Source organism: Onychomys torridus, chromosome 22 (genome assembly GCF_903995425.1).
Source record: "Onychomys torridus chromosome 22, mOncTor1.1, whole genome shotgun sequence".
Taxonomy (NCBI): Eukaryota; Metazoa; Chordata; class Mammalia; order Rodentia; family Cricetidae; genus Onychomys; species Onychomys torridus.
The window spans coordinates 36,758,488-36,782,896 of NC_050464.1; the positions used below are offsets into that span (position 1 = coordinate 36,758,488).

Consider the following 24,409-nt stretch of genomic DNA (forward strand, 5'->3'; position numbering starts at 1 on the left):
CATGCAAGACAAACACCCATATACATAAAATAAAAGGTTTTAAAAATAAATAAATCTTTAAAAGTATTAAGTATTTTGCCAAGCAGTGGTGGCACACGCCTTTAATCCCAGCACCCGGGAGGCAGAGGCAGGTGGATCTCTATGAGTTCGAGGCCAGCCTGGTCTAGAGTGAGGTCCAGGATGGGCTCCAAAGCTACACACAGAAACCTGCCTTGAAAACAAAACAAAATAAAACAAAACCAAAAAAAAAAAAAAAAAAAGTGTTAAGTATTTGTAATTGACTTACATTTTCCCCAAAAGCGTATACGCTTGGAGCTGCATTCCCCCACCTCCGGGGGGAATTGAACCAGATTTCTTCTCTATAGATTGACTTTTCCTTCCTCCCCCTTGGCTAGGTAGTCAGCAATCTGTGAGCCACCTACATTAGGCTAGAAATACTCAAAAGAGGAACATTTCCAGTGAAAAGAGTCATGACTGCACTTCTCTGCGGGCCTGGATTTGGAGTGTTTCCATCAGGTGATGTCCACAGGGACACATTTCAGAAGGAGGGAGGGAGGGAGGGAGGGAGGGGCTTCGCGGCTTCCATGCCCTGGGATCTGCCACCGCAGACCCTGGCAATCTTCCCTTCCGACATTTTCCCCTGAATCACCCACATCCACAAGCACAGATGGGCCTCAGTCTCTGCTTCTCCAACACTTAAAATTTTTTACTCTTTTTATTTATTTATTTATTTGTTTGTTTGTTTGTTTTGAGACAGGGTCTCTGTAACCTTGGCTGGCCTGAACTTAATGTATAGACCAGGCAGGTCTTATTGTTGTTGTTGTTGTTGTTGTTGTTGTTTTTCGAGACAGGGTTTCTCTGTGTAGCTCTGCGCCTTTCCTGGATCTCGCTCTGTTGACCAGGCTGGCCTCGAACTCACAGAGATCCACCTGCCTTACTTTCCGAATGCTGGGATTAAAGGTGTGCGCCGCCACCGACCCAGTCAGGCAGGTCTTGAACCCAATGCCTGCCTTATCACCCTCCTGACTGCCGGGATTAAAGGCATGTGCCACCACACCTGGCTAAAGCTTTTTACTCTTAAATGTTTAGTATAAACCAAAACTTTCGTGCACTAAAGTAGCTAAGAAGTAAAATGAACCCCTCACATGTCCATCCCCCGGCTCCAACCTCGGCAGCTCTCCTCTCATGTCACCCCCCCCCCCCCACCTGGCTTGTCTGCTGACCGGAGACAGCACGCCCACTGTTACTGCAGTTAGATCCCTCTGGTCCAGGTTTCCCACCAGTGGTATGCTGACATTCAAGAATGGCAAAGTCCCTGTTGATGGGGTTGGCACAGCTACACTTATCATCGTGGTCACCAATAATATCCAAGGTCTCTACCCACAACAGCACCCCCAACTCATCAAAAATGTCTTGAATACCACCATGTCCTCCACCAGTTGAAAACTACTACTCCACAGATAAGGATTTTTTTTTTCTTTTTTTGAGCTGAGGATCGAACCCAGGGCCTTGTACTTGCTAGGCAAGCGCTCTACCACTGAGCTAAATCCCCAACCCAACAGATAAGGATTTTAAAAAGCATGTGATGTTATTCCATGCTCGTGTGAGTACGTGTGTGGGGTGCACACCAGCACAGTGCGGAGGTCGGAGGACAGCTCTTGGGGGGTCAGTTTTCACCTTCCACTATGTACACGCCAGAGGGTGTTTTTACATGCAGACCCATGTCACGAGTCCTAGATAAGACCTTAGAAGAAACATAACCAGCGCCCGTGCAGTGGTTCAGCAGGTGAGAACACTCCCCACGAGGGCTGACATCCAAAGTGATGCCCAGGACCCTTGTGGTAAAGCCAGACAGCCAACACACAAAAGCTGCCCTTTGACCTCTACATGTACACTGTGGGATACACACACACACACACACACACACACACACACACACACACACACACACACAAATGTAATAAAAAGCTTAAAGACAAAAAAAAAAAAAAAGACACATGACCACAGGGCCTCCACCACACCCACTGAGACAACTGTCCACCCCACACCAGTGTCTATGCTCAGTTTTCCCCACATGTTCCAAAGATGTCTTTAAGTCAACACACCAGCAAGCTGATGTCTCTTTTAACCTGAACACTCTTCCAAAAAGAGAAAGGAAGGAAGGAGGGAGGGAGGGAGGGAGGGAGGGAGGGAGGGAGGGAGGGAGGAAGGAAGGAAGGAAGGAAGGAAGGAAGGAAGGAAGGAAGGAAGGAAGGCAGGCAAGCCATTTATTTGTTTAAGGAACCGTGCAGAATTTCTCACATCTGGACTTGGCTGGCGGTTTCCTTGGAGCATCATGTAACTTGTCTCTGCATCCCCTGTGTTTCTTGTAGGCTGGCAGATAAACCCAGGGCCTTCTGAATATTCACATGCGATTTTTTTGCTGTGAGCATCACCCGGGATTGTCACCTTGCTATCACATGACATTAGGGAGGACAGAGCACCTGACCTCGATTTTTGTGATGTGAAAATCGATCCATTGGTTTGATGATATCACCCTGATTCCCCCACCAGAATATTCTCTCCAATCTTTCACCTAATGGGTTCAGCAGCCACGGCGATCATTATCTCTGAGCCGTTACTTCAGAAGTGGCTGCCAAGAGGAGGCTTTCAGACACCCCCCTTCAGCCCACATGGATTAGCACATCAACAGTTCCGCTGCTCTGTCACACGCTCAACTGGAAAGATGGGATGGACGCTAGGCTTTCTGTATTTACACCAGAGTAGGGAAATAGGGGCCTCGGCAACCTCGAAGAGTGACCAACAAAATTCCTTCTGCGCATCATTATGCACTCATCAATTTTTTTATGTGTTTGGTGTGTTTGAAGACATTGCAGTCTTTTTGACTGTTCCAGGCTAGGCCAGTGGAGTTAATGTTTCAGTTTACAGGATCCAGAATAGTAAGTGCCACGCCCATCCTGGGGTGAGGGAACCAATCCGGAATGTGGGGTATCTAAAGGACAATGACATAGTTCTTTGCCAAGTCAATGTTGTGAATATATATACATATGAATGTTCAGTTCACGTGTGTGTGTATGTGTGTGTGTACTATATGTGGGTATATGTAATTGCAGGTACAAGTATGTGTATACTATATGTGGATATATGTAATTGCAGGTACAGGTGTGTGTGTGTGTGTGTGTGTACTATATGTGGGTATATGTAATTGCAGGTACAGGTGTGTGTGTGTGTGTACATGCATGCAAGTATAGGGCCAAAGATCAATGCCATGTGTCTTCCTTGATAAACAGTCTGTCACTAACCCTGGAGCTTACCAGGCCAGCACAATCCAGGGACCCCTCCTGTATCTACCTCCCCAGCATGGGATTATAGCAGCATGCCAAGTCTGACTTTTGACATCCAGCTGGGATGCAAACTCAGGTCCTCCTGCTGCACAGCAAACACTTTGCCAGCTGAGCCATCTCCCAGACCTCTAAAACCTTTTTTTTAACCTTTCTAGAGCTTTATTGCGGGGGGGGGGGGGGGGGGGGGGGGAGACCGAGACCATTTGGAGGAGGGAGAATACAGAAGGAGAGGTGATAAGGAAAGAGGACACAGAGCTCTAAAACTTTTTAAATCAGGGGTGTGGGGGAGACGACTTAATCCTATGTCCACAGCTGACTATATCCCACGATATAGTTGGGAGGATTAGGGAGCCTCACAGACACTGCTGCTGAGAATGTAAAATGGAGCAACCACTGTGGGAAAGTTGGGGGCCTCTTTGCAAAGTTAAACATGCCAACCATATGGTCTGGCCATTCCCATCCCTGCTTTAGTCCAGAGAAGTGAAGGCATGCGTCTGCAGACTGGTGCCCGTGTGATAAGAGCAATCTTCTTTCAAGTGGCCAGTAACTGGAGACAACCCAAACGTTCACTGGCAGGTGGTGAGGTAACCAAGGGACCCCCCCCCCCCCCCCCGCACTGACGAACGATGATTCACACATCAGCATGGAGGCACTTCAGAACGGGGACATGAGGGAGGGCTGACAGCACACACTGCGTGATTCAGTTCACACGAACTCTAGAAATACAAACTGAACTCCCCGTGCTTGGAACTAGTTCGACTGTTTCTAGGGACAGAGCAAGGGATGGGGGAGGATGGAAGGGAGAAGTCACAGGGCACATAAAGTTTTGGGGGACATGTTTGTTTGCTGAAGACTGGTGGTGACTTCACAGGTCTACACACATATCAAAGTTTAAACTGTTAAGTTTTGTACGTCTTTGTACGTTTTGTAGACTTTGTACGTCTGTTATTCCTCAACAGAGCTGTGTCCAACTGCTGGGAGATCTTTTATTCTCTATGCCGTCCTGGCTAGGGAGTGACTATCCCATTCATTTCTTCCTGCAAGGCAGAAGCACTAGACAAACACATCCAGTCTCTTCCTCCCTCACCCCTTCCACGAGGGAGGAGCTCACCGCGGGAGATGCTCACTGCATTCCCCAGAGCAGAGGAGTCACTGTTTTACTAGGAGGTAGGACTGTGTGCCTCAGAAGATCCTGCCAGCTCAGCAGCCCCTCTTCTCCAGGCCTGCATCCAGACCTGGCATTCAGCCAACTGGCCACTCTTGTCCTTGCTCCCAGACGCCTCTTCGGCAAGGCCAACCCACCTATGAAGCAAGGTTTAATATTCTCCTGTGGGATGGGCAAATGTGTCAGCATCAAAGGTTACTGAACACTAACATGGGGGTCTCGGGGGTCAGTCCTTTGCATATGTCCCTTTGAAAGTCAGGAAGGGCTGTCTCTGGTCCCAAACCATGAGTGCTACAGCTGAGTATCCACTCCCGGGGTGCGAAGAACTGGCCACATTTATGCACTGGAAACCGTTCCCAACCCTCAGTTCTGGACACCTGTGCCTTCCACTGTGTCCTCACGCTGTCATCTCATGTGACTCCCGCCAACAGTCCCCTTTAGTCCCAGCCAACCTTCACCCTCAGAAAATGAGCGTAAATGCAATCAACACACTTCACAGAATTGATTGGAAAGTTGGCTGCTGAACAGAGGCCCAGATGTTTAATATCATTCTGAATCATGGGCCAAATCATCTCCATGCTTGCTTGTTTGTGAAAGGGCTTTCAGCGAGCGAGAGCTGAATGGTGGGGGTCTCCAATTTCTGGGTTCCCTGACAAACCTATTCCCATCTCCCATCTTCTCCATGGAAAGGCATTATCTTGTCTCATTTAGAACTGATCCGGTTGACACCTGGCACTGTACTTGGGCAGAGGCACAAGAAACCGGAGACTCATGGAGGGGCACATTTTGGAGGGATCGGTCCATCATATCACAGGACGCTTTATTTATGGGACATCCAGTGCGGAAATTCCCCAAAGGTCAATATTAGGAAAACCACGTTGTTGAAGAACAAACCACTCTAGACTCTACTCCTCACGAAGGAGGACTCTAGACCCGTACTCCTCACGAAGGAGGACTCTATCGGTTCCTGTGACTCTCCTACTTAGGCCACCAGGATGCTGAGACTCCCAGATCATCCTCAGCAACATACTAGGAAATCCCTTGTTTTGCTCTGAACCAGTACTTTGTTTCCTGAACCAGATACACCCTTCACTCAGATCCCCTATACCCACTCCATCTTAATATTGCAGTTGTCTCTAAAATAAGTTGTCACCATTTATAACGTAGGATATATATTTTTAATATCTCTGGCTGTGGCCTCCAAACTCACGCTAGAGGAGAAAAGGCCTATAATCCTAATTCATAAGCATTTAGCTCCCTTTAGCCTGTTTTTCCCCTTAATCATTTACCCTCTAAAAACAGAACAGCCCCCAAGAGATGCATAAATATTCCTGAATATTCCCTAAGAGGCTAGTCTGCATCTCTTCATCATCCCTTCTGGCCAGCTGGTTCCTGCGCTGCTCTACAGCAGCCCACTGTCTCCCTAGGCTCCCCCTCCCACTGCTGATACCCAAGGGGCCTCAATTCCTCTTCCTTCCTTCCTCCTGTCCCTACAGAGGCTGGGAGACTGGCCGAGGGACACAGTTCAGTGTCAACCAAGCCTAACAAAGAAGCTCACCTCTGTCCTCCTCCAATGATTGTCAAAACAAAACCCTCCCAGATACCTGGCTCAGGCAATGGCACCTCTGCATTTGGCAGCTTTTAAAGAGGTTGAAAGCATGTGAGCAATCACGTCACATGTCCCATAGAGATCATGCAAACGCGGAAATACAGAAATGGAAGACGTGTGAAAACTATAAGGGAATTATTTACATTTTTATTTATTTTTAATTTTATGTACATTGGTGTCTGAATGTGTGTCTGTGTGAAGGTGTCGGATCCGCTAGAACTGGAGTTACAGAAGGTTGTGGGCTGCCATGCGGGTGCTAGGACTTGAACCCGGATCCCCTGGAAGAGCAGCCAGTGCGCTTAACCACTGAGCCATCTCTCCAGCCCCAAAACTATAAGGGAATTTTATTCAAGAGTAAGACAAGAGCTGTCCACAAGAAATCTACTTCAGAGCAGTAGTCTTATAAAGCCTTGGCTTCATTCTTTCCAGTGATACACGAAAACAGCCTGCCAGTAAGAACGTCTAAATTTTTATTTGTCTGGTTGGTTTGTTTTGTTTTTTGTTTGAGACAGGGTTTCACTGTGTGACTCTGGCTGTCCTGGAATCCACTCTGTAGACCAGGCTGGCCTTGAACTCAAAGATCCACCTACCTTTGCCTCCCGAGTGCTGGGATTCAAGGTGTGCACCACCACTGCCCAGTTGAACACCTAAACTATTAAGAAGCAGAACAAAGATGCCATCTAGAGTACAGGAGGCGATGATATTTTATATCACCATACAATTCTCCAGAAAGTTACACAAGAAACTCATAAAAGGAGAGACTGGACATGGGGGAGGGGAGACATTACTGACCCTACAACTATCTATATCAATTAGTTTTTTGAGAGTTATTTTTATTTTACATTTATTTGTATGTGTATGGTGTATGAGTGTTTTGTCTGCATAATGCATGTGCATCACGTGTGTGCCTGGTGTCCAAGGAGGTAGGAAGAGGGTGTCAGCTCTCCTAAAACTAGAGTTAAGTTAGAGACCATTCTGAACTACCATAGGGCACTGGGAACCTAACCCAGCTTCTCTGCAAGAGCAACAAGTGCTCTTAACTGCTTATTCCAGCATTCTCCAAATAAATAAAAGCTAAAGAGGTACATTTTATTTAGTGGTATTTTAGGTAGAATGGTGGTATATACTGAAATTCCTAGCACTTGGGAGGCTGAGGCAGGAGGATCATAAATCTGAGGACATCACAGGCTGGTTTGTTTGTTTGTTTGTTTGGTTTTTTTGTTTATTGTTTTTTTTGGTGTTTTTTTTGGGTTTTTTTGGTTTTTTTGTTTGTTGGTTTTTTTGGTTTTTCGAGACAGGGTCTCTCTGTAGCTTTGGAAGCTGTCCTGGATTAGCTCTGTAGACCAAGTTGGCCTCGAACTCACAGAGATCTGCCTGCCTCTGCCTCCCTAGTGCTGGGATTACAGGCGTGCGCCACCGCCACCACCACCCAGCTCAAGACTCTATCTTAAAAACAACAACAACAACAATAAAAGGCCCTCACAAACAATATAAAAGTAAAGAAAAAGGCTAGAGTTGGAAGGACCTGAATTCCACACCTACCACAGACAACTGCACTAGTGACCGTCACTCAGGACTCATGTCTTCAAGCCCCAGTGTCAGCATGTGTATCGTGGGATTAATTCTAGGAATTAATTGGCTCATTGGAGGTCTGGGGAGGAGCAAAGGGGGCAGTAAGATGCACAGTGTGCTTTGCAGAACCCTGGCACATAGTGGGCACTTAGCCATCCAATAATACTTGTCTAAGAAGTATTAATGAAGGGCACTTAACCCATCCTCCATTAACAGGGAGCGAGACAAGAGTAAATGGGAGAGATAAGCAAATTCTCTCTTGCTATCAGATGAAGAAGAGGTACATCATCATCTTGAAGGATGTAAAGTCTACCTGAAAGAAAAGCTTTAAATTCATTCCTCAAAGGTATAGTATAGCTGGGCGGGGGTGGCACATGGGAGGCAAAGGCAGATGAATCCCTGTAAGTTCGAGGCCAGCCTGGTCTACAGAGCTAGTCCAGGACAGGCTCCACAGAGAAACCCTGTCTCAAGAAAAAAAAAAAAAAAAAAAAAAAAAAAGGTAGAACATAAAATCCAACAATTCTGGGCCAGTGAGATGGTTTATCAGGTAAAGAAGCTTGCTGCCAAGTCTGGTAACCTGAGTTCGAGTCCCAGGACCCACAAGGTGAAAGAAAGGAAGAAACTGACTCCCGCCAGTTCTCCTCTGAGCCCACACACATACTCACGTAAATAAATGAATGTAATTTTTTAAAACTAAGCCAACAATTCTAAGCAGTTACATCTACCATGGGAGTCGCTAACCAGAGAGCAGCCTCCTCTCATCCTGAGCCCAGAAGTCAAAACGAGGAAGACACACAAAGATGAGCAAAGAATGCTAAGCCTGACACATCTCATGTTGCTCTTCCTCGGTAGCTTTGTAAACTAATGTGCACAGGGATCACCGAGGGATCTTATTAAAACACAGCGTCTGACTTAGGACCGAGTCTCCGAGTCTCTAACAAGCTCCCAGGCGATGACAATGTTATTGGTCCATGGACCACAACTCGAGCAGAAAAGTCCCACTGACCTCCACAACAGTTCTGAACTTATTAGCAATAGCCGTCTTGAGGGATTAACATTACTGGAATGTCATTCTTCTTCCTGAAAATTCTCAGCTGGGGGCAACCGTCTCTCTTGAGCCCCCGCCTCCAGGGACCATGAGCAATGTGTGGAGATGTTTTTTGAGTCTCACAACTGCAGAATGGGATGCTAAATGACAGTGTGGGTGGAGGCCAGGGATGATGAGAGGCACACTGTAATTCACACAGCAGACCCACAACAAAAAAATCATCTGGCCTCGAATGTCAACGTTGGGAGAGCCTGCTCTAAAAGACATAATGTTCTTTCTTCACCATGCTCCTGAGGCTACAGATCCTAATGGTAAAAGCAAGCCATCGATCCAAGGTCCTTGCCCAGGTTAGCTCTGAGACATGAGGGATCAGAAGGTGGCGGGTGCTGTAAGTAGAGAAGGGTCTCGGGGTCTGTGTTTTGTTTAAGGTCAGGCATACAAGGTTCAGGAACCTAGTGGGGGAACCGACAGCACATGAAACCTTAGGGTTAACAACTGTTCAGGACCACAGCTCTATTCAAGCTTACCCAGACTAGTGGGTAGCCATCCCAGCCTTGGCCTGGAAGTTCCAACCCCCATTGAGGCTTCGGTAATGGTCACGCCCACAAGGCGGGGCTGAGGGAGGAAGCTGAAGACCCAGGATCTAGAGAAGGTCTCTCTTGGCTCTGGGACCCTGGACGCTGGAGGTAGAGCGAGCAGAGTTCTCCAGAGAACACCGCCGGACTGCGCCATACCTTTCCCAGACCCTGTAACCTAACCCTTCATTTGTAAGTTACCCCACAAAATAAACCTCCCTTTTAACTACATGGAGTGGCCTAAATAATTTCACCAATACCCAGGACTCCAAGCTCCATGCAGGCAGGACCACATTCAGATTTGCTCACGCAGGGCCGAGGACCCGACGCGGCGCCTTGCACACTGCGGACGCTCTGATGCCGGACTGAACCTTGCCACTTCCAAAGTTACTTCAACTGCAAACATTCTCCAACAGGCCCAGAGGCTAACGGGGCTCACTCCAGTGCAGCATGGTCTGTCATTACCATCACCACTACCATCACCGTTCATGCGAGAGCAAGCACCGTATGCGGAAAGAGTATGGGTTTTGAATCACGTAAATTGTGACACAAATCCACACCCATTCGCTGATCTGGAGTAAGTTACCATATTGTCCACATCTGCAAGATGGATCTAAAACCCAAGGGTTTTGAAACAATACCATGTCATACATTAGAATTTCTTGAACTGGGATAGAATAAACGCAGCCTGTGCTGCTAAAGGACTGCAATTTTTAAAAGAGGAAGCTACATGGTACTATTTACTTTATACACAGCATCTTCCAACACCGTCACTCAGCGATGGGAAAGCACAGAGTTACTCCACTTCAACCCGATGTACCCACCCCTCCCACGGGTTGACAGTCACGTGACTAAATGTTTACAATCTAACCACCAACTGCCCAGGGCCAGGCAGAGCAGGCAAAGGGACAGATCTATTGGGAAAGAGAAGATCTCAATGTGCCATCAGCATGGGCCCGCCACTGAGTCACTGCTGGAGCAAAACAAAATGTACTCTCTGCTAACAAATGCCAGAGACCTGGAAAACAGGAAGAACTTGGCGAGAACTGCTTCGTGTTGAAAACAGTGGAAGACCCAAGAGGAAAGACCCATGTCGGGAGTGTAAAACTGGTGGTTCTCTAGGACATTAGCCAGAAACACTCAAGGAGAGAATTCACGGTCACCTCTCGCATTGATACCATCCTTGAGACACAAAGAAAGCCTTGGGTGAAAGGTGTAAGTATGCCAGTTCTGTTGGGGGAAAACATTTTAAAAGATGAACTCTGGGAAAGTGCCAGACAGCAAAAACCTTCTCCCACTGACAGGACCGGAGAGATGCCAACAGTAGGAGAGTGCATGCAGAGCGCTGACTGGCTCCCAGGAGGAGAGAAAAGTCAAGCTGGGTTAAGACCAGAATCTGAAACACCGGAACTGAACCGCCCAGGGCAGCTGTTGGGGTTCAGGAGCCCCTGGAGCGCAGCCCTGAAATAATAACAAAAAGCAGCAGTAGCAGCAGCAAACACAACTTTGCAGAAGGCTGGGAAGGGAGACACACAGTAAAGGGTGCCTAGACACCCGACAGCAGGGCGGTAACTCCGCCCAGAGTCCTCCACTGGCTGTGAGAATAAAAACCCCTGAACTGGGTCAGATCCCCAAGTCACATGGTCTTGCTCGCGACAACTCCAAGGGCCAGGGCCTGGGAGGGCAAGGATGCTCCACCTGGCCTCCCTCACTGAACTTCCTGGCCCCCGTCACTCATATCAACCTGCCTGGACCCTTCTTAAACTGCGTTTCCGTATCCCGCCAGGACCACCTCTCGAGATAATGAGCTTTCGACGATTATTACCTGCTGTGCTAAGCAGTACTTTCTTTCATTGGTTACAACAAGAAAGAGAATTATAAGGGGCGAAACAGCAGAGAGGCTAAGGTCGCTTTCATCAAGGGACAATATCATGTTGTGGGAAGCGGCAATGCTCAATTGCCGGGATCATAAGGCATCAAAGTGGTGACCGTAAACTTGGGGATCTTGATGACTGCAAGGGTTCTGGGCTGATGAGAGTCACTCCATGTGTGTTTGTGAGAAACAGAATTGGACAAAGACGCAATTTATGTTAGAAAACAGCTCAAATCACTTGGAGTACAGCAATGTTCTGATTCACAAGGCCCAGAGCTGATTGCAAAACACACACACACACACACACACACACACACACACACACACGAGAGAGAGAGAGAGAGAGAGAGAGAGAGAGAGAGAGAGAGAGAAACCTGCTGGCAGACACTGGGTAAAGACCATGCCTCTCCGCTACCAATCCTCAGAGAGAATGAGGATTCCAGCCCCGGCTGAGCTACTTCACCAGAGCCTAGTAACATCCTAACAAACACCTCCCGCTGTATGGGCCAGGACAGAAGAGGGACCCGAGTTGGAAAAACTCGTGAAACCTGTTGAAAGTCTCAAGTTTAAGTAATAACATCTTCAGAAAAATTTAGTCTGGGTTTTGACAAGTGACATATTGTTCTATAAGAGCTATCCACATTAGGGACAAGGCAGGGAAAGGTCCAGAGACAGGGCATCAACTCTGCGATTTTTCTGGAAGTCTGATAGTACAAAACACAGGTTGATTGAAATGAAAAGAATCTCTTTATTCAAGCAAACTTATTTTGCTGAGTCTTTGGAGCCATCAACTACACCGGGAGCCAGCTGTCAATAAAAATCATGTGGCGGTGGTGGTGCACGCCTTTAATCCCAGCACTCGGGAGGCAGAGCCAGGTGGATCTCCGTGAGTTCGAGGCTAGCCTGGGCTACCAAGTGAGTTCCAGGAAAGGTGCAAATCTATACAGGGAAACCCTGTCTCAGAAAAAAAAAAAAAAAAAAAAAAATCATGTGCATATGTGTGCACACGCAAAGGTGAGCATGTGCAGGTGGCCACAGACACCAGAGAGGGCATGGGATCCCCTGGAGCTAGAGTTACTGGTGGTTGTGACCTTCTGACATGGTGCTGGGAATGAAACTCTGGTCCTCTGGGAGAGCAGCAGGCTCTCTTGACCACTGAGCCACTCCCCCAGCCCTGTCTCCACCTTCTGAATGAGCACTGGAGTCCAGTCCTCTATGGTCTCTGCAGGGCACTGCACTCATACATGCATACCCCCCACGGCTGCTTCTGGTCACTGATTCCCTGAACAAAACAGCACAGCAACTCTTCATGGCATCTCCTATCAGCGTCAGAGTTCACCCAGGCATGACGTAAAGAAGACACAGTATATGTATGTCGTATGTCAGTTTATATAAAGATGAACCTGGGCAGCCTCAGATTTGGGTACCCAAGAGGGAGGGGGACTGTCCCTGGAACCACCACCACCACCCCACCCCCGCAGCAAGGAAGGGCAAACTCTCAGAGCAAAAACAACATCAAGCTCTACCAAAACACAAAATAAAGTTACTCAGATAATTAACCGCCATTCACCGACTTACCTTAGTGGAAATGTGTTGTTAGGCATAATTAGCAAGCTCATGCATAAAAACATTAATTGCTTGTTCAAGAAGATGAGATAAAAAGGCAAGACAAGAAAAGATTAAGTGCTTGAACAGCATCTAAAGGATACTCTATCAACTCTTTCTAGAAGCGTTAATGGAAAGAATGAAAATATATTACTGATTAAAAAGTCTCACCTTTGGAAATTTGGAGGGAATTGGCTGAATACTAAGAAAAACAAACCAGTGTGACTACCAGAATGCTATACGTCTCTTTTAAAAGGCCATGTGTTGAAAGCTTGATCGTCACACTATGCCACTCCTAGGAGGTGGTGGCACCTTTATTAAGGGGGGGGGGGGGGGGAGTGAGGTCACATGACCCTAGAGGGGATATTGAGACACAGGTCCTTCCCACCCTTCAGGAGAATAGGCCTCACTGTGTTCATGTGTACCTCCCACTGAGGTGCGCCACGCCACCACAGGCCCGAAGCATCAGAGCAGAGACCATGGGCTGAAACCTCTGAGGACCATTGGCCCTAATCAACTTTTTCCCTCCTTGGGTTGATTTTCCTTAGTTATCTTATCACAACAAAGGCTAACACATGGAAGAAAAGCCGTCAAAAGGATTTCCAGAGATACAGTCTACCGCCAGGTGTGGTGGCGCACACTGAGTTCGAGGCCAGCCTGATCTACAGAACACGCTTCAGGACAGCCAGGGCTACACAGAGAAACCCTGTCTCAGATAAAAAAAAAAAAAAAAGAAAAAAGAAAGTATTCTAGGCCTGGCGGTGGTGGCGCACACCTTTAATCCCAGCACTCGGGTGGCAGAGGCAGGCGGATCTCTGTGAGTTGGAGGCCAGCCTGGGCTACAGAGTGAGTTCCAGGACGGTCAGGGCTACACAGAGAAACCCTGTCTCACTAAGACATGTGGTCTACTGAAATGCCTCAGCAGGCGTCAGAAAAACAACTGACATGACTCTTGACTCCCAAAGACTGGATCCCAACATGACGGCCAGTGTTAACAGCCAACCTGAGAGGATCTAGACTCACTGAAGAAATGGGACCCTGGGCACACCTGGGGGAGATTACCTAGTTTGTGTTAGCAGAAGCGTTAAGACCTGCCCACTGTGGGCAGTGCCATTCCCTGTGAAGGAGCCTGGACTGTAGGAGCCGAGAGAGGCGCCGAGCCGAGAGAGGCGCCGAGCTGAGCAGCGCTTGCACCACGTGAATGTGAAGTGACCAGCTGCTTCAAGCTCTTGCCTCTTTGATTTAGACACCATGCTGGTCTGTACCCTTGAACTGTGAGCGGAATAAACTCCTTCTCCTTGACGTTACTTCAGTCAGAGTATTTTGTCACAATGGGAAAAAGGCAATACACCAGCTACGCTTCTTACTTCTCAGCTGAAGGCGTAAGAGCTTACACAGTCCTTTGTCCTAAACAGGGACAGATTTCTCTGAGTTTGGAATATTTACATGTAGGTTGAACAAGATACCATGAAGTTGGGACCCATAACTAGGCACAGATCTCACTTCCGTCCCACACACACAGCCAGAAAGTAATTTTATATATTTAATGCAACTCCTCATGGGAGCACACATGGAATTTCTATTAGCGATATCATATTGGTGCTCAAAAGGTTTCAGATTTTGGAGTATTTTGGGTTTTGGCTTTGGTTTATGGGGTTTTTGGTTTTGTTTTTTTTTGTTGTCGTTGTGGTTTTTTTTTTTTTTTTTTTTTTGATTAGGGACGTTCAACCTGTAATCAGCGCAGCTCCAATTAGAAGCTCAGAGTTGACACCTAAAAACAGCTTCCAGTTCCCCATCTCCCATCAGCACCAAAAATAAACACACCCAACACCGCCATTCTAATCTATGCTGATCACTGGGCCAGGTCATGGGGTGACCTTCAATCAGCAACATACCAAAAAAAAAAAAAAAAGAAATGCTTTAAAGTCTTCAAAACAAAATCACCAATTCATAAAAATAAACATGTTTCTTGGTGTTGTTGATAAGTCGGATTCTTGTTCTCAAGGAAGTGATTCGGTTTATATTGATTATATACACAGTGTGGTGTGACTGGGGCCCGGGATACATGCACTACAGACTTTCCATGCTTGGGAGCAAAGACAAACACTTGGGGAAGCACATGAGCACAGTCAGCCGTTTATGGTTCCAGCCCAGGCTTGGTCCTCCACGGAGCCCCAGTGCCCGATCTCCACATCTTTTTCTCTACTGAGGATGAAATAACCTGGTCTGTGTTTTGTCTTGGAAGAAACTGTCACACCAAGGGACCACCATCTGTACCTCTACCTCACTCCTAGAAATTTTCTGAAGGCCATGGACAGATAGAGCTTGGCAAATGACCCACTTCTCTACAGACAGTTATTACTCAAAGACAGCTGCATCATTAGCTCTTTCTGAGGCTGTAAATAATGAAAACCTTTATGTCAAGTCCAGACTGCCTTCTCAATCCCAAACCCAAGCCAAAGGAGCGCGCTCTACTTACAGTTACGAATGTTATTCCAGTCGGTTCTGGCAAAGAAGGGGTGGCAGCAGAGACCCTCAAACTTCAGTCTCTCTTTCTGGCCACACAGCAAACTCTGAATCAGATCAAGGAACTCACTGCTAACTTTGGGGTCATCCGGGAACTTCAAAAACCGCTATTCAAAAAAAAAAAAAAAATTTTCCTTAGCAGTGATTCAGTTTATGGCCTGAAGTGAAGAGAGAATTTCTCATACATATAACTTCTTTTCATTCTTTTTTTTTTTAAAATAAAGTTTGGTGCCCTCATAACTTTAGACCAAAGGCATGTTCCTGAAATAAGTGGTCTGCATACATCAATAGGCCTGGTTCTTTTGTTGGGGTTCAATGGCCTTTGTGGCTTGACCTGTGCGTCCCTCTCCCATCGACTCTCACACACCCCCATCTCTCTCTCTCTCTCTCTGTTGTCCAACAGTGACGAGTTATTTCAGGCTCTCTGTTCATCTCATGCTGTTCTCTCGGCCTAGAACTCTGTCTACCAGCGCCACCCCCCAGCGCTCGCCGGCTACTTTCCCGTCTGACATCCCTCCCACATGCACCCTGTCCACACGCCACTTTTCCTTGCCTGCTTTTGGTTTCTTGAAACAGGGTTATCACACAGCCCAGACTGGCCTGGAACTCAAAATGTAGCCAAGGATGCACCTGCCTCCACCCACCCAGCATGTGTTCCCCTTTTATACGAACATGATGTGCTAGGGTTTCTGGGGGAGGGAAGGTAAAGATGGTCCCCTGGTTCATCACTGCTGACCTGGTACCCAACAGTACCTAGTACAGCTCTGCTAAGCATGAATTACTGAATCATCAGACTGAAATGGAGGATGAAAATTAGCTCTAGAGGGAAATTTCAACTCAAGAGAAGCCTCAGTAACAGTGTTTGTACATTAAAAAAATATATATGCATCAACCATTCCAGGAAAATGAAAATTGGATGAGATCTAAAATCCAAGGGAATGAGGCCTCTTTTCTCCCTTAAGCTGAAACTAAAAAATGGGTTCATCACGTTCTTTAGAAATGGGCTTAATCGAGTGCAAGTATACTTATTAGAGAGCAGTTTTAATTCTACTTTATGCATATTTGTGTGTGTACACATACACACGTTACTTCAATTCTAACTCATCCACTCACATCTCCCCCACTTGAGAATCATGGCTTCAGAGCCAAAACTGCCTGTGTTGTTTCAGGCAGTTGGCTCAGCCTGGCCTGTCTGGTTGCTTCATCAGCGTGTGAGGTGGTAACATCTACCTCCCAGGGTCGTTTGAAAAAGAAGGAAGCTAATAAGCTATCGCATTGATTCCACGACTCACGCACATTTAACGACAGTGAACTCAAGACGCATTTCACAATCGATAAAAAGATGGAATTAAAATGGCAGCCATTTTTCCTTTCCAGAGCTACCCAAAACACTGATGTGCCCTCACAATGACTGACAGCTGCGATTCGGAGGGCCCCCGTGAGGGGCATGCTCAGTGGCGCTTTCAGCAAAAATCAGAGCTGTCTGCTTTACACGGGAACACTGCTTCAAATCCTAATGAGCCTTCACCTGGAAGTTCATGATGTTGTTGAAGGTGCGGGCGGAGGTTCCCTCGGTGAAGGGGGTTCTCCCGTAGACCATCTCATAGGCGACCACTCCCACTGACCACCAGTCACATTCCAGGCCATAGGTGCCTCTCCGGTCCTCATTCATCATGGTCAACACTTCAGGAGCCATGTAGTCTGGGGTCCCAATGGGGAGTTTGGCATCCACCTAGACACCCGGAAATGAAATGAACACAGCACACTCTCAATTACCCACCAGAAGGTGCCAACACCAGCATCAGACACCAACCGAGTCACCAACCGATTGGCCAACGATTACTATCCACCCAGGCCCTTAACCCTTCTATCAAGTGGTACACTGTCAAGAAATGCCATTGCTTTACTAACTTTGAAAGGGGAGAAGGGTATTAACACAACCCAAAGGCAAACAGATAGGGTTTGCTGATGACGTATACCGTTTCAGTAAACAACTGAGTGAGGATGGATTTCCTGGTACAAGTTACTGATACAACAGAACTTTCTAGCCAACACTAAGGGACTGAACACAGGGCCTTATAAAAGATAGAAAGCATTCCATCCCCACCCAAGCTACATTCCCAACTCAACAGAATTTCTTTTACTCAAAAACTATATATATATATATATATATATGGCAAAGTTGGGCTGGGGAGATGATTCAGTTGGTAAAGTGTCTGCTGTATAAGCATGAGGACCCGAGTTCAAATCCCCGAAACCCACATAAAAAAACTAAATGTGGGTGTACGTCTACAAATTCCAGCACTGGGAAGGCTCATATGAGGAGACCCCAGGGGCTTTCTGCTAGCCAGGCTACCCAAATTGGTGAACCCCAAGTTCAGGGAGAGACTCTGCTTCAAAATATAAAGTGGAGAACAGTAGAGGAAGAGACCCTGTGTTGACCTCTGGCCCCCACATCCATGCACACACATATGCAAGCACACTCACATAAACCACACGGGGTGGGGAGAAGAAGGAGGAAGAGGAGGAGGAGGAGGAAAAAGAAGAAGAAAGCCTAAACATGAATCTATGATACAAGATATCTAATAATGAAAAACTGGAGACTAGCTGGTAACACACACACAAAAAAAGCATGAAGTCAGGCTAAATCTCAAGTTTGGAAAAAAAAAAAAAAAAATGGAAAATGGCCTTGGGATCCTTTTCCTACTTCAGCCCACCAGCAGGGCACAGCGTGATGAGTGAGTTCCACCCAGGCTGCATGTTAATGAGTTCACCTTTTTCATTGGCTCCCGTGGCCCCTCACTGTTCAGAAACCAGGTCCGGCCTATCCTCCAATCTTCCAGCGCCCGCCCCAGCTCTGCCCTTGGCAAAGGCAGACCAGGACACTGCAGGAAGTCTTCAACAGAGCCAAGCACATTCCATTACAGGGACGGTCCTCCCTCGTCTCCTAAGAAATTCCGTTTTGGTGTTTAATGCCTTTGTTTCTTGAAATGATGCCGATCAAAGAATTAGAACCCCTGACCCTCACTGGGGGATTCGGCAAGCTGGCAACTCCTTTGATCTTCAAAACTGTTTCTCAGGTTTTACTGAGCATGAAATGTGAAGGTCTGAGGATGTCTGTCATCAAAGCTGAGAGGCCTGACTTTAGATAGCAGTGTTGACCGAAGCCTGTCACCCACAGCAGCACTTACAGCCCTCTCCTGGTCAGCAGTTAGATGGTTCAGAAAAAACCCCAACAACAACTCTTCCTTAAAGGATTAAGAAGTGCCCCCAACAGAACCCAAAGATCTAGGGGACATGGCCACACTCCCTTACGGATGGACACTATATCAAGAAAAGGGGATTTAGGCCAGAGTTCTGTTCTAGGCCAACCAGGGGGCTTATATAGTAAGGCCTCCTGAAGAAGAGGAGGAGAAGAGGAGGAGGAGGAGGAGGAGGAGGAGGAGGAGGAGGAGGACAGGGAGGGGAGTTTGCTTTGATTTGATTTCAAAGTTATGAGAGGAAAGGGGATGTTTAGAGCCAGGCACTGATGGGGTTGGATGAGGTTCTTTCAGCTGTGACATCAAGCTTGTCCCTCTCCCGACCCAAGAAGTGAGAATTTCCTGTAATTCTCTCATCCCCTCACTTTTATTCTATGATTTTGTATATGTGTATGCATATGAATATATAAAACATTCCTGTCGACAGGCGGTGGTGGTACATGCCTTTAATCCCAACACTCGGGAGGCAGAGCCAGGCAGATCTCTGTGAGTTCGAGGCCAGCCTGGTCTACAGAGCGAGGTTCCAGGACAGGCGCCAAAACTACACAGAGAAACCCTGTCTAAACAAAAACAAAAACAAAAACAAAAAAACATTCCTGTGATTATCCCAATCCTCTTTCTCACATGTATACATACTAGGACTATCAGAATATCCCTCTAACTTCCATATTCTTTCTCTTATGTATTCAAACACACACACACACACACACACACACACACACACACACACACACGTTCCTTCTCCCTCCACCCCTTTCCTCAGGCCCATTCACTCTACGTAGGTTTTCCTGGCCTCCAACCCAGAAAACCGTGATGGCGGCACTTCTGACACTGAACAACAGCGTTGCTCTACAAGGACCCATTCGAGAACGCTCACAAGTCACAGTGCATGAGAGACAACAGGCAGGCCTGTGCTGGGGGAACAGTGAAGACACAGAGGGGACACTGAGTCTAGAGAGTGTGTCTCAACCTTGAATCCAAGAGTAGCTGACGCTGGGCAAAGGCCTTGATGTCAGCAGTCTGGGCCTTGTTGATGTAATGTCTAATTCTCTTGCAAGCACGGGAACCTCACAGCTGTTAGGGGAACGTCATTTGCTGTGGTTAGGGTCTCTTCTGTTGCCACACGGTATGTTCTAGAATATTCTTCCCTGACGACACGATCACTTGTTCACAGCCAATGAGCTAAACCTGACTGGGCCGGGTTTATTAGGATGACCAAATCGAAGGTTATAAACAGTCAACACCTCATTTCTAAACTAATGATCAAGACGAGTCAGATAATAACCCTGCAACTATGCTTACCTCATAACAGAAATGTATAAACATTTGTACATATTACACTTATTTATGTCCAGTAACTATCTAAATTCTATTAGCAATTTGTGCTAGAAGCCACAAAAGCGAAACTGCCTGCTCGTCCGTCACACAACTTCAACCTCGTGCTCATTAGCAGTTAACAAGGGTCTTTAATGATTACCAACTTTCCCTTAGTCACTGACCCCCAAGCATCACATGGGCTCTCGCATGTGATCATGAGGGCTTCCCCACACTCCTCTGAAAGAAATTCAGTAGTTAACCTGGGTGAGATACTCAAAGTGACCTAGGCACCCACGGGCCCACAAAGGGCACGGTCTGACTGGGTCCAGGCATTCCTCACCTTTAATTTTAATTCTCACACTGCTAACAGAGAAACCAAAACCTCTGCGGGAGGAGACAGAAGAGCAGGGCGGAAATGTCTGCCACATTTTAGGAAGACAGGGGAAACAAAGGAAAAGGGGGAGGGAGAAGCAAAGTAACTGAAAATTCAGCAGGTTCTTTTAAAAATAAAATGGCCGGGCGGTGGCAGTGGTGGTGGCACACATGCCTTTAACCCCAGCACTCGGGAGGCAGAGGCAGGCGGATCTCTGAGTTCTATAGCCAAGGCCAGCCAGGGCTATAGAGCAAGTTCCAAGACAGTCAGAGTTCACAGAAAAACCCTGTCTCAAAAATAAACAAACAAACAAACAAACAAACAAACAGGGACGTGGAGAGACGGCTCTGCGGCTGTGAACACGGGATGATCCTACAGAGGATCCAAGTTTGATTTCCAGCCCCCCACCCCAGGATTCCAGGGGAATCCACTGCCCTCTTCTGGACTCTGTAGGAACTGCACTCACTCACATATGTACACTGCCACACATATACACAGAATTTTTAAATAAATATTTAAAATATGGGAGGAAAACTATTCTCTTCATCCTCTAAAATCACCACCATAAAAGGCTGAAATGTGAAATTTAACAACGCACACACACACACACACACACACACACACACTCCCCTGCAGAAGTAGGTGTATATTTTCATTTCGCTAAGCTCTGGCTTTAGGACTGGGAAAACCTACATTACCAGAGTGTGGGCCTAACAGAGGGGGTGGAGGGAGAGGGGAGGACAGAGACACAGGAGTGATTTCTGTATGTCTATATTATATGTGTCTTTCTATAAATACACAAGAGAGAGAATCGGAAAATTACAGGAATGAAAGAAATCTTTGCTCCTACATAAATCTGAGAAGAATGTTTGCCTCTGGGTCTCCAGCTCCTCAGGAGGTGACTAGTACGCATGCTCCACTCTATTTACAAACCCTTTACAGCTAGTTTCCTGAGGCCCAGAAGAGCCGGTCAGCTGTTGGCCCTTCTCTGAGACGCCAATAAGGGAAGTGAGACTGAGTGACAGGGAGGGTCCTGAGGTCGCTAGGCACACGGTCCTGCTGACTAAGGTAAAATACACTAAGGCTACCTTCTGAATAAGAAGCTGGAAATAAAGACAGCAGGAGCTGGAAAAACTCAACTCACAGATATCCAAAATACCAGGGAATGAAAGGAGGTCAGTGGACTTAGGGCGGCAGGCAGGAAGTTCCAGATACAGACAGGGCATGTGTGTGTGCATACGTGAGCAGAGGCCACAGGACAACTTGGGTGTCTTCCCCCATCACTTTCCACCACTTTGTTATTATATTCATTCGAGGGGGTGCACCACACACACACAAACGTACCACAGCACCGAGGGTGTGGAGGTCATAGGAAACCTGCGGTACCGCCTTCCTCCAAGAGGGTCCTAGGGACAGAACTCAGATATGGCAGCAAACACCTTTTCCTGCTGGGCCATCTTGCCAGCTCTCCACCTTGGTTTTTGAGAGAAGGTCTCTTACGGAATCTGGAGCTCACCCCTTCAAGTAGGCTGGCTGACCAACCAACCCCAGAGAGTTATCTGTCCCAGCCTCCCCAGCTCTGGGATCCCACGTGGGATCGAACTCAAGGACTCACGCTTACCAGACAGGCACTTTACCAAGTGAGCCATCCCCACAGCCCACAGACTGTATTTGTATAGTATAGTTATAGTAGAGAAAATAAGTAGGACCGACGTCATGCCTATAAAGCACCCTACTCGACACAGTCACACTCTGCGGTCGGCTCACGATTAATCAAAAGAACAAAGCAAAATAATTTCTAATCCTCTATCCACATTTGATCTGGACTGTAAATTGCTGCTCTTCTACAATAAAAAAGACCTTTACCTTTAAGACACTGCTAAGGGGGCTGGGGAGACAGCAGGCGGATAAAGGGCTTGCAGTCTAAGGACTTGAATTCTAGGTCCAGAATCCGCGTAAAGCCGAGCACTCCTACCGTGAGAGGTGGGGTGGAAACAGGGGAGACCCCAGGAACCTGCAGGCCAGCTAGCCTCGCATCCCCAGAAGCAACAACAAAGAGATACCAGCTCAAACAAGAAAGACGCTGAGTGACACTGGCGGTTATCCTGGCCTCCACATGTGCGTGCGCGCGCACACACACACACACACACACACACACACACACACACACAGACACACCAAGTAAAACAGTAACAATGTATTGGATTCGTCCTCATCTTCTTTTCACACTCCGGCCCTAAAAGCACGGGGAGGAGAACAGCAGTGCTCTATGTGTGTCCGAGCACGCTGACTCTTCGACCAAAACGAACCCGAGCGTCTCCGCCTGGGGTGAAGGCTGCTACAGTCAGAACTGAAGAAGGCGGTCTGAAGCACCACATGATGAACTCGAAATGTGGGAAGCTCTAGAGAGCGGCTCCAGCTGCAGGGTCGGGGATTTCCTTTTTTTTTTTTTTTTTTTTTCAGACAAGAACGCATTATGTAGCCCTGGCTAGTCTAGAACTCACTATGTAGACCAGGCTGGTCTCTAACTCACAGAGATCCTTCTGCTTGTGCTTCCCGGGTGCTGGCATGAAAGCCTAAGCCGCCATTCCCAGCTCAGAGCCTTACTCTTCACCACTCTTTATTTACAGAGAGCAGCAATGATAAATCATAATCTCCTTTTTCCCCCGCGGGCTTTTCTTACTGCAGACGCACATGGCCAACTCTAATTATTTCTCTGATGCTTTTGCCATCCACAGACATTCTTAACCCAGGGTGGTTTTCTTCCCGCCACCCCAGGGTACTCGGGAGTGCTGGAGGCACTTGGGGTTGTCATAACTGAGCGGAGGGTGGTATTTGGATCTAGTGAGTAGAGACCAAGGAGCTAGTTAAACATCCCATAATGCCCAGCCCAGCTCCCACAACAAAGAATTATCCGAACCCAAACGTCAATGGTGAAAGGTTACACTTTCAGATTATAAACCTATACTAACATTTTTTTCTAAGCACATTAGTTTATTAATGTCACCAATATAATTTGGGAGTTTCTGAACCCTACGAAAGTTTTATGCTATTTAATTTATCCTCTGCATTGCTCCGCTAAATTCAGTGTCTGGGCTTTCATGTCTATCTCTGAGTTATACATGACTTGGGGTGGGAAGGAAGCAAAGGTGCCACGGATGCAAAGTGCATTCTCTACTACTAAGCTAGACCCTCAACACCTTTTTTTTTTTTTTTTGAGGGGGGTTGTTTACAAGACAGGGTTTCTCTGTGTTGCTGTGACTATCCTGGAACTCACTCTGTAGACCAGGCTGACCTCGAACTCACAGAGATCCGCCTGCCTCTGCCCCCAGAGTGCTGGGATTAAAGGTGTGCGGCGCCACAGCCCGGCTAAGTTTTTTTAAAGTATTATACATGGATTATTTTAAATAAACTTATGAAATAAAATGTTTCCCTGAGGTTTTTCCAAACATCCTTAATGCTATTTATTCTGGAGTTTAAAGCATAAAATGATTTGATTCTAGAATTCTTTTTCCTAAATTTTTGTATTATGTTTATTCATTTATTTGGTGTGTGTAAATGTGGAGGTTGGAGGACAATCCGTGTGAGTGAATTGAGTGTCCTTCCTTCTTCTGTGAGGGTCCAGGGATTGAACTCAGCCATCAGAAGTGACAGCGAGTGCCTGAACACACTGAGCCATTTCACCAGGCCCTGATTTCACAATTCTTAACATGAGGACTACATAAATAGATGATAAGAATGTCACCTGGAGAGATGGTTCAAATGTTCGCGTTTGTTGCTCTTCCAGAGGACCCAAGTTTGATTCCTAACACTTAGGGCAGGCAGCTCACACCACCCTGTCACTTCAGCTTGGGAGGGGGGAGATCTGTCTGACACCCTCTTCTGGCCTCCTCAGGCATGCACACATGGACACACATTCACAAGGACACAGACACACAAATAAAAATAGTAATAATCTTTTTTTTTCTTTTTCTTTTTTTTTTAAAAATAGAGCCTAAAGGGGGAAAAAATGATGCTGGAGTTGAGTTTGGACTGCATCTGCATCGAGAGAGTCTGTTTTCTAATAGCCTAAATGCCAAGTTAAGTTACCTGGAGAAGTTCTTGGGGCTGCAAAGCACACAGGCCAGATTCCAAAGTGCACA

At 47.0% G+C, this 24,409-nt stretch overlaps 1 protein-coding gene across 1 annotated transcript in view; it reads right to left on the reverse strand.

The window, feature by feature from the left end:
- Positions 1-24,409, reverse strand: part of Cit (citron rho-interacting serine/threonine kinase) — a 169,239-nt gene that overhangs the window by 114,436 nt on the left and 30,394 nt on the right. The window contains exons 7-8 of the mRNA XM_036171663.1: positions 16,846-17,049; positions 15,271-15,424 (exon numbers count right to left, since the gene is read on the reverse strand). Coding sequence (XP_036027556.1) covers positions 15,271-15,424; positions 16,846-17,049 — 358 coding nt within the window. The remainder of the gene's footprint in view (positions 1-15,270; positions 15,425-16,845; positions 17,050-24,409) is intronic.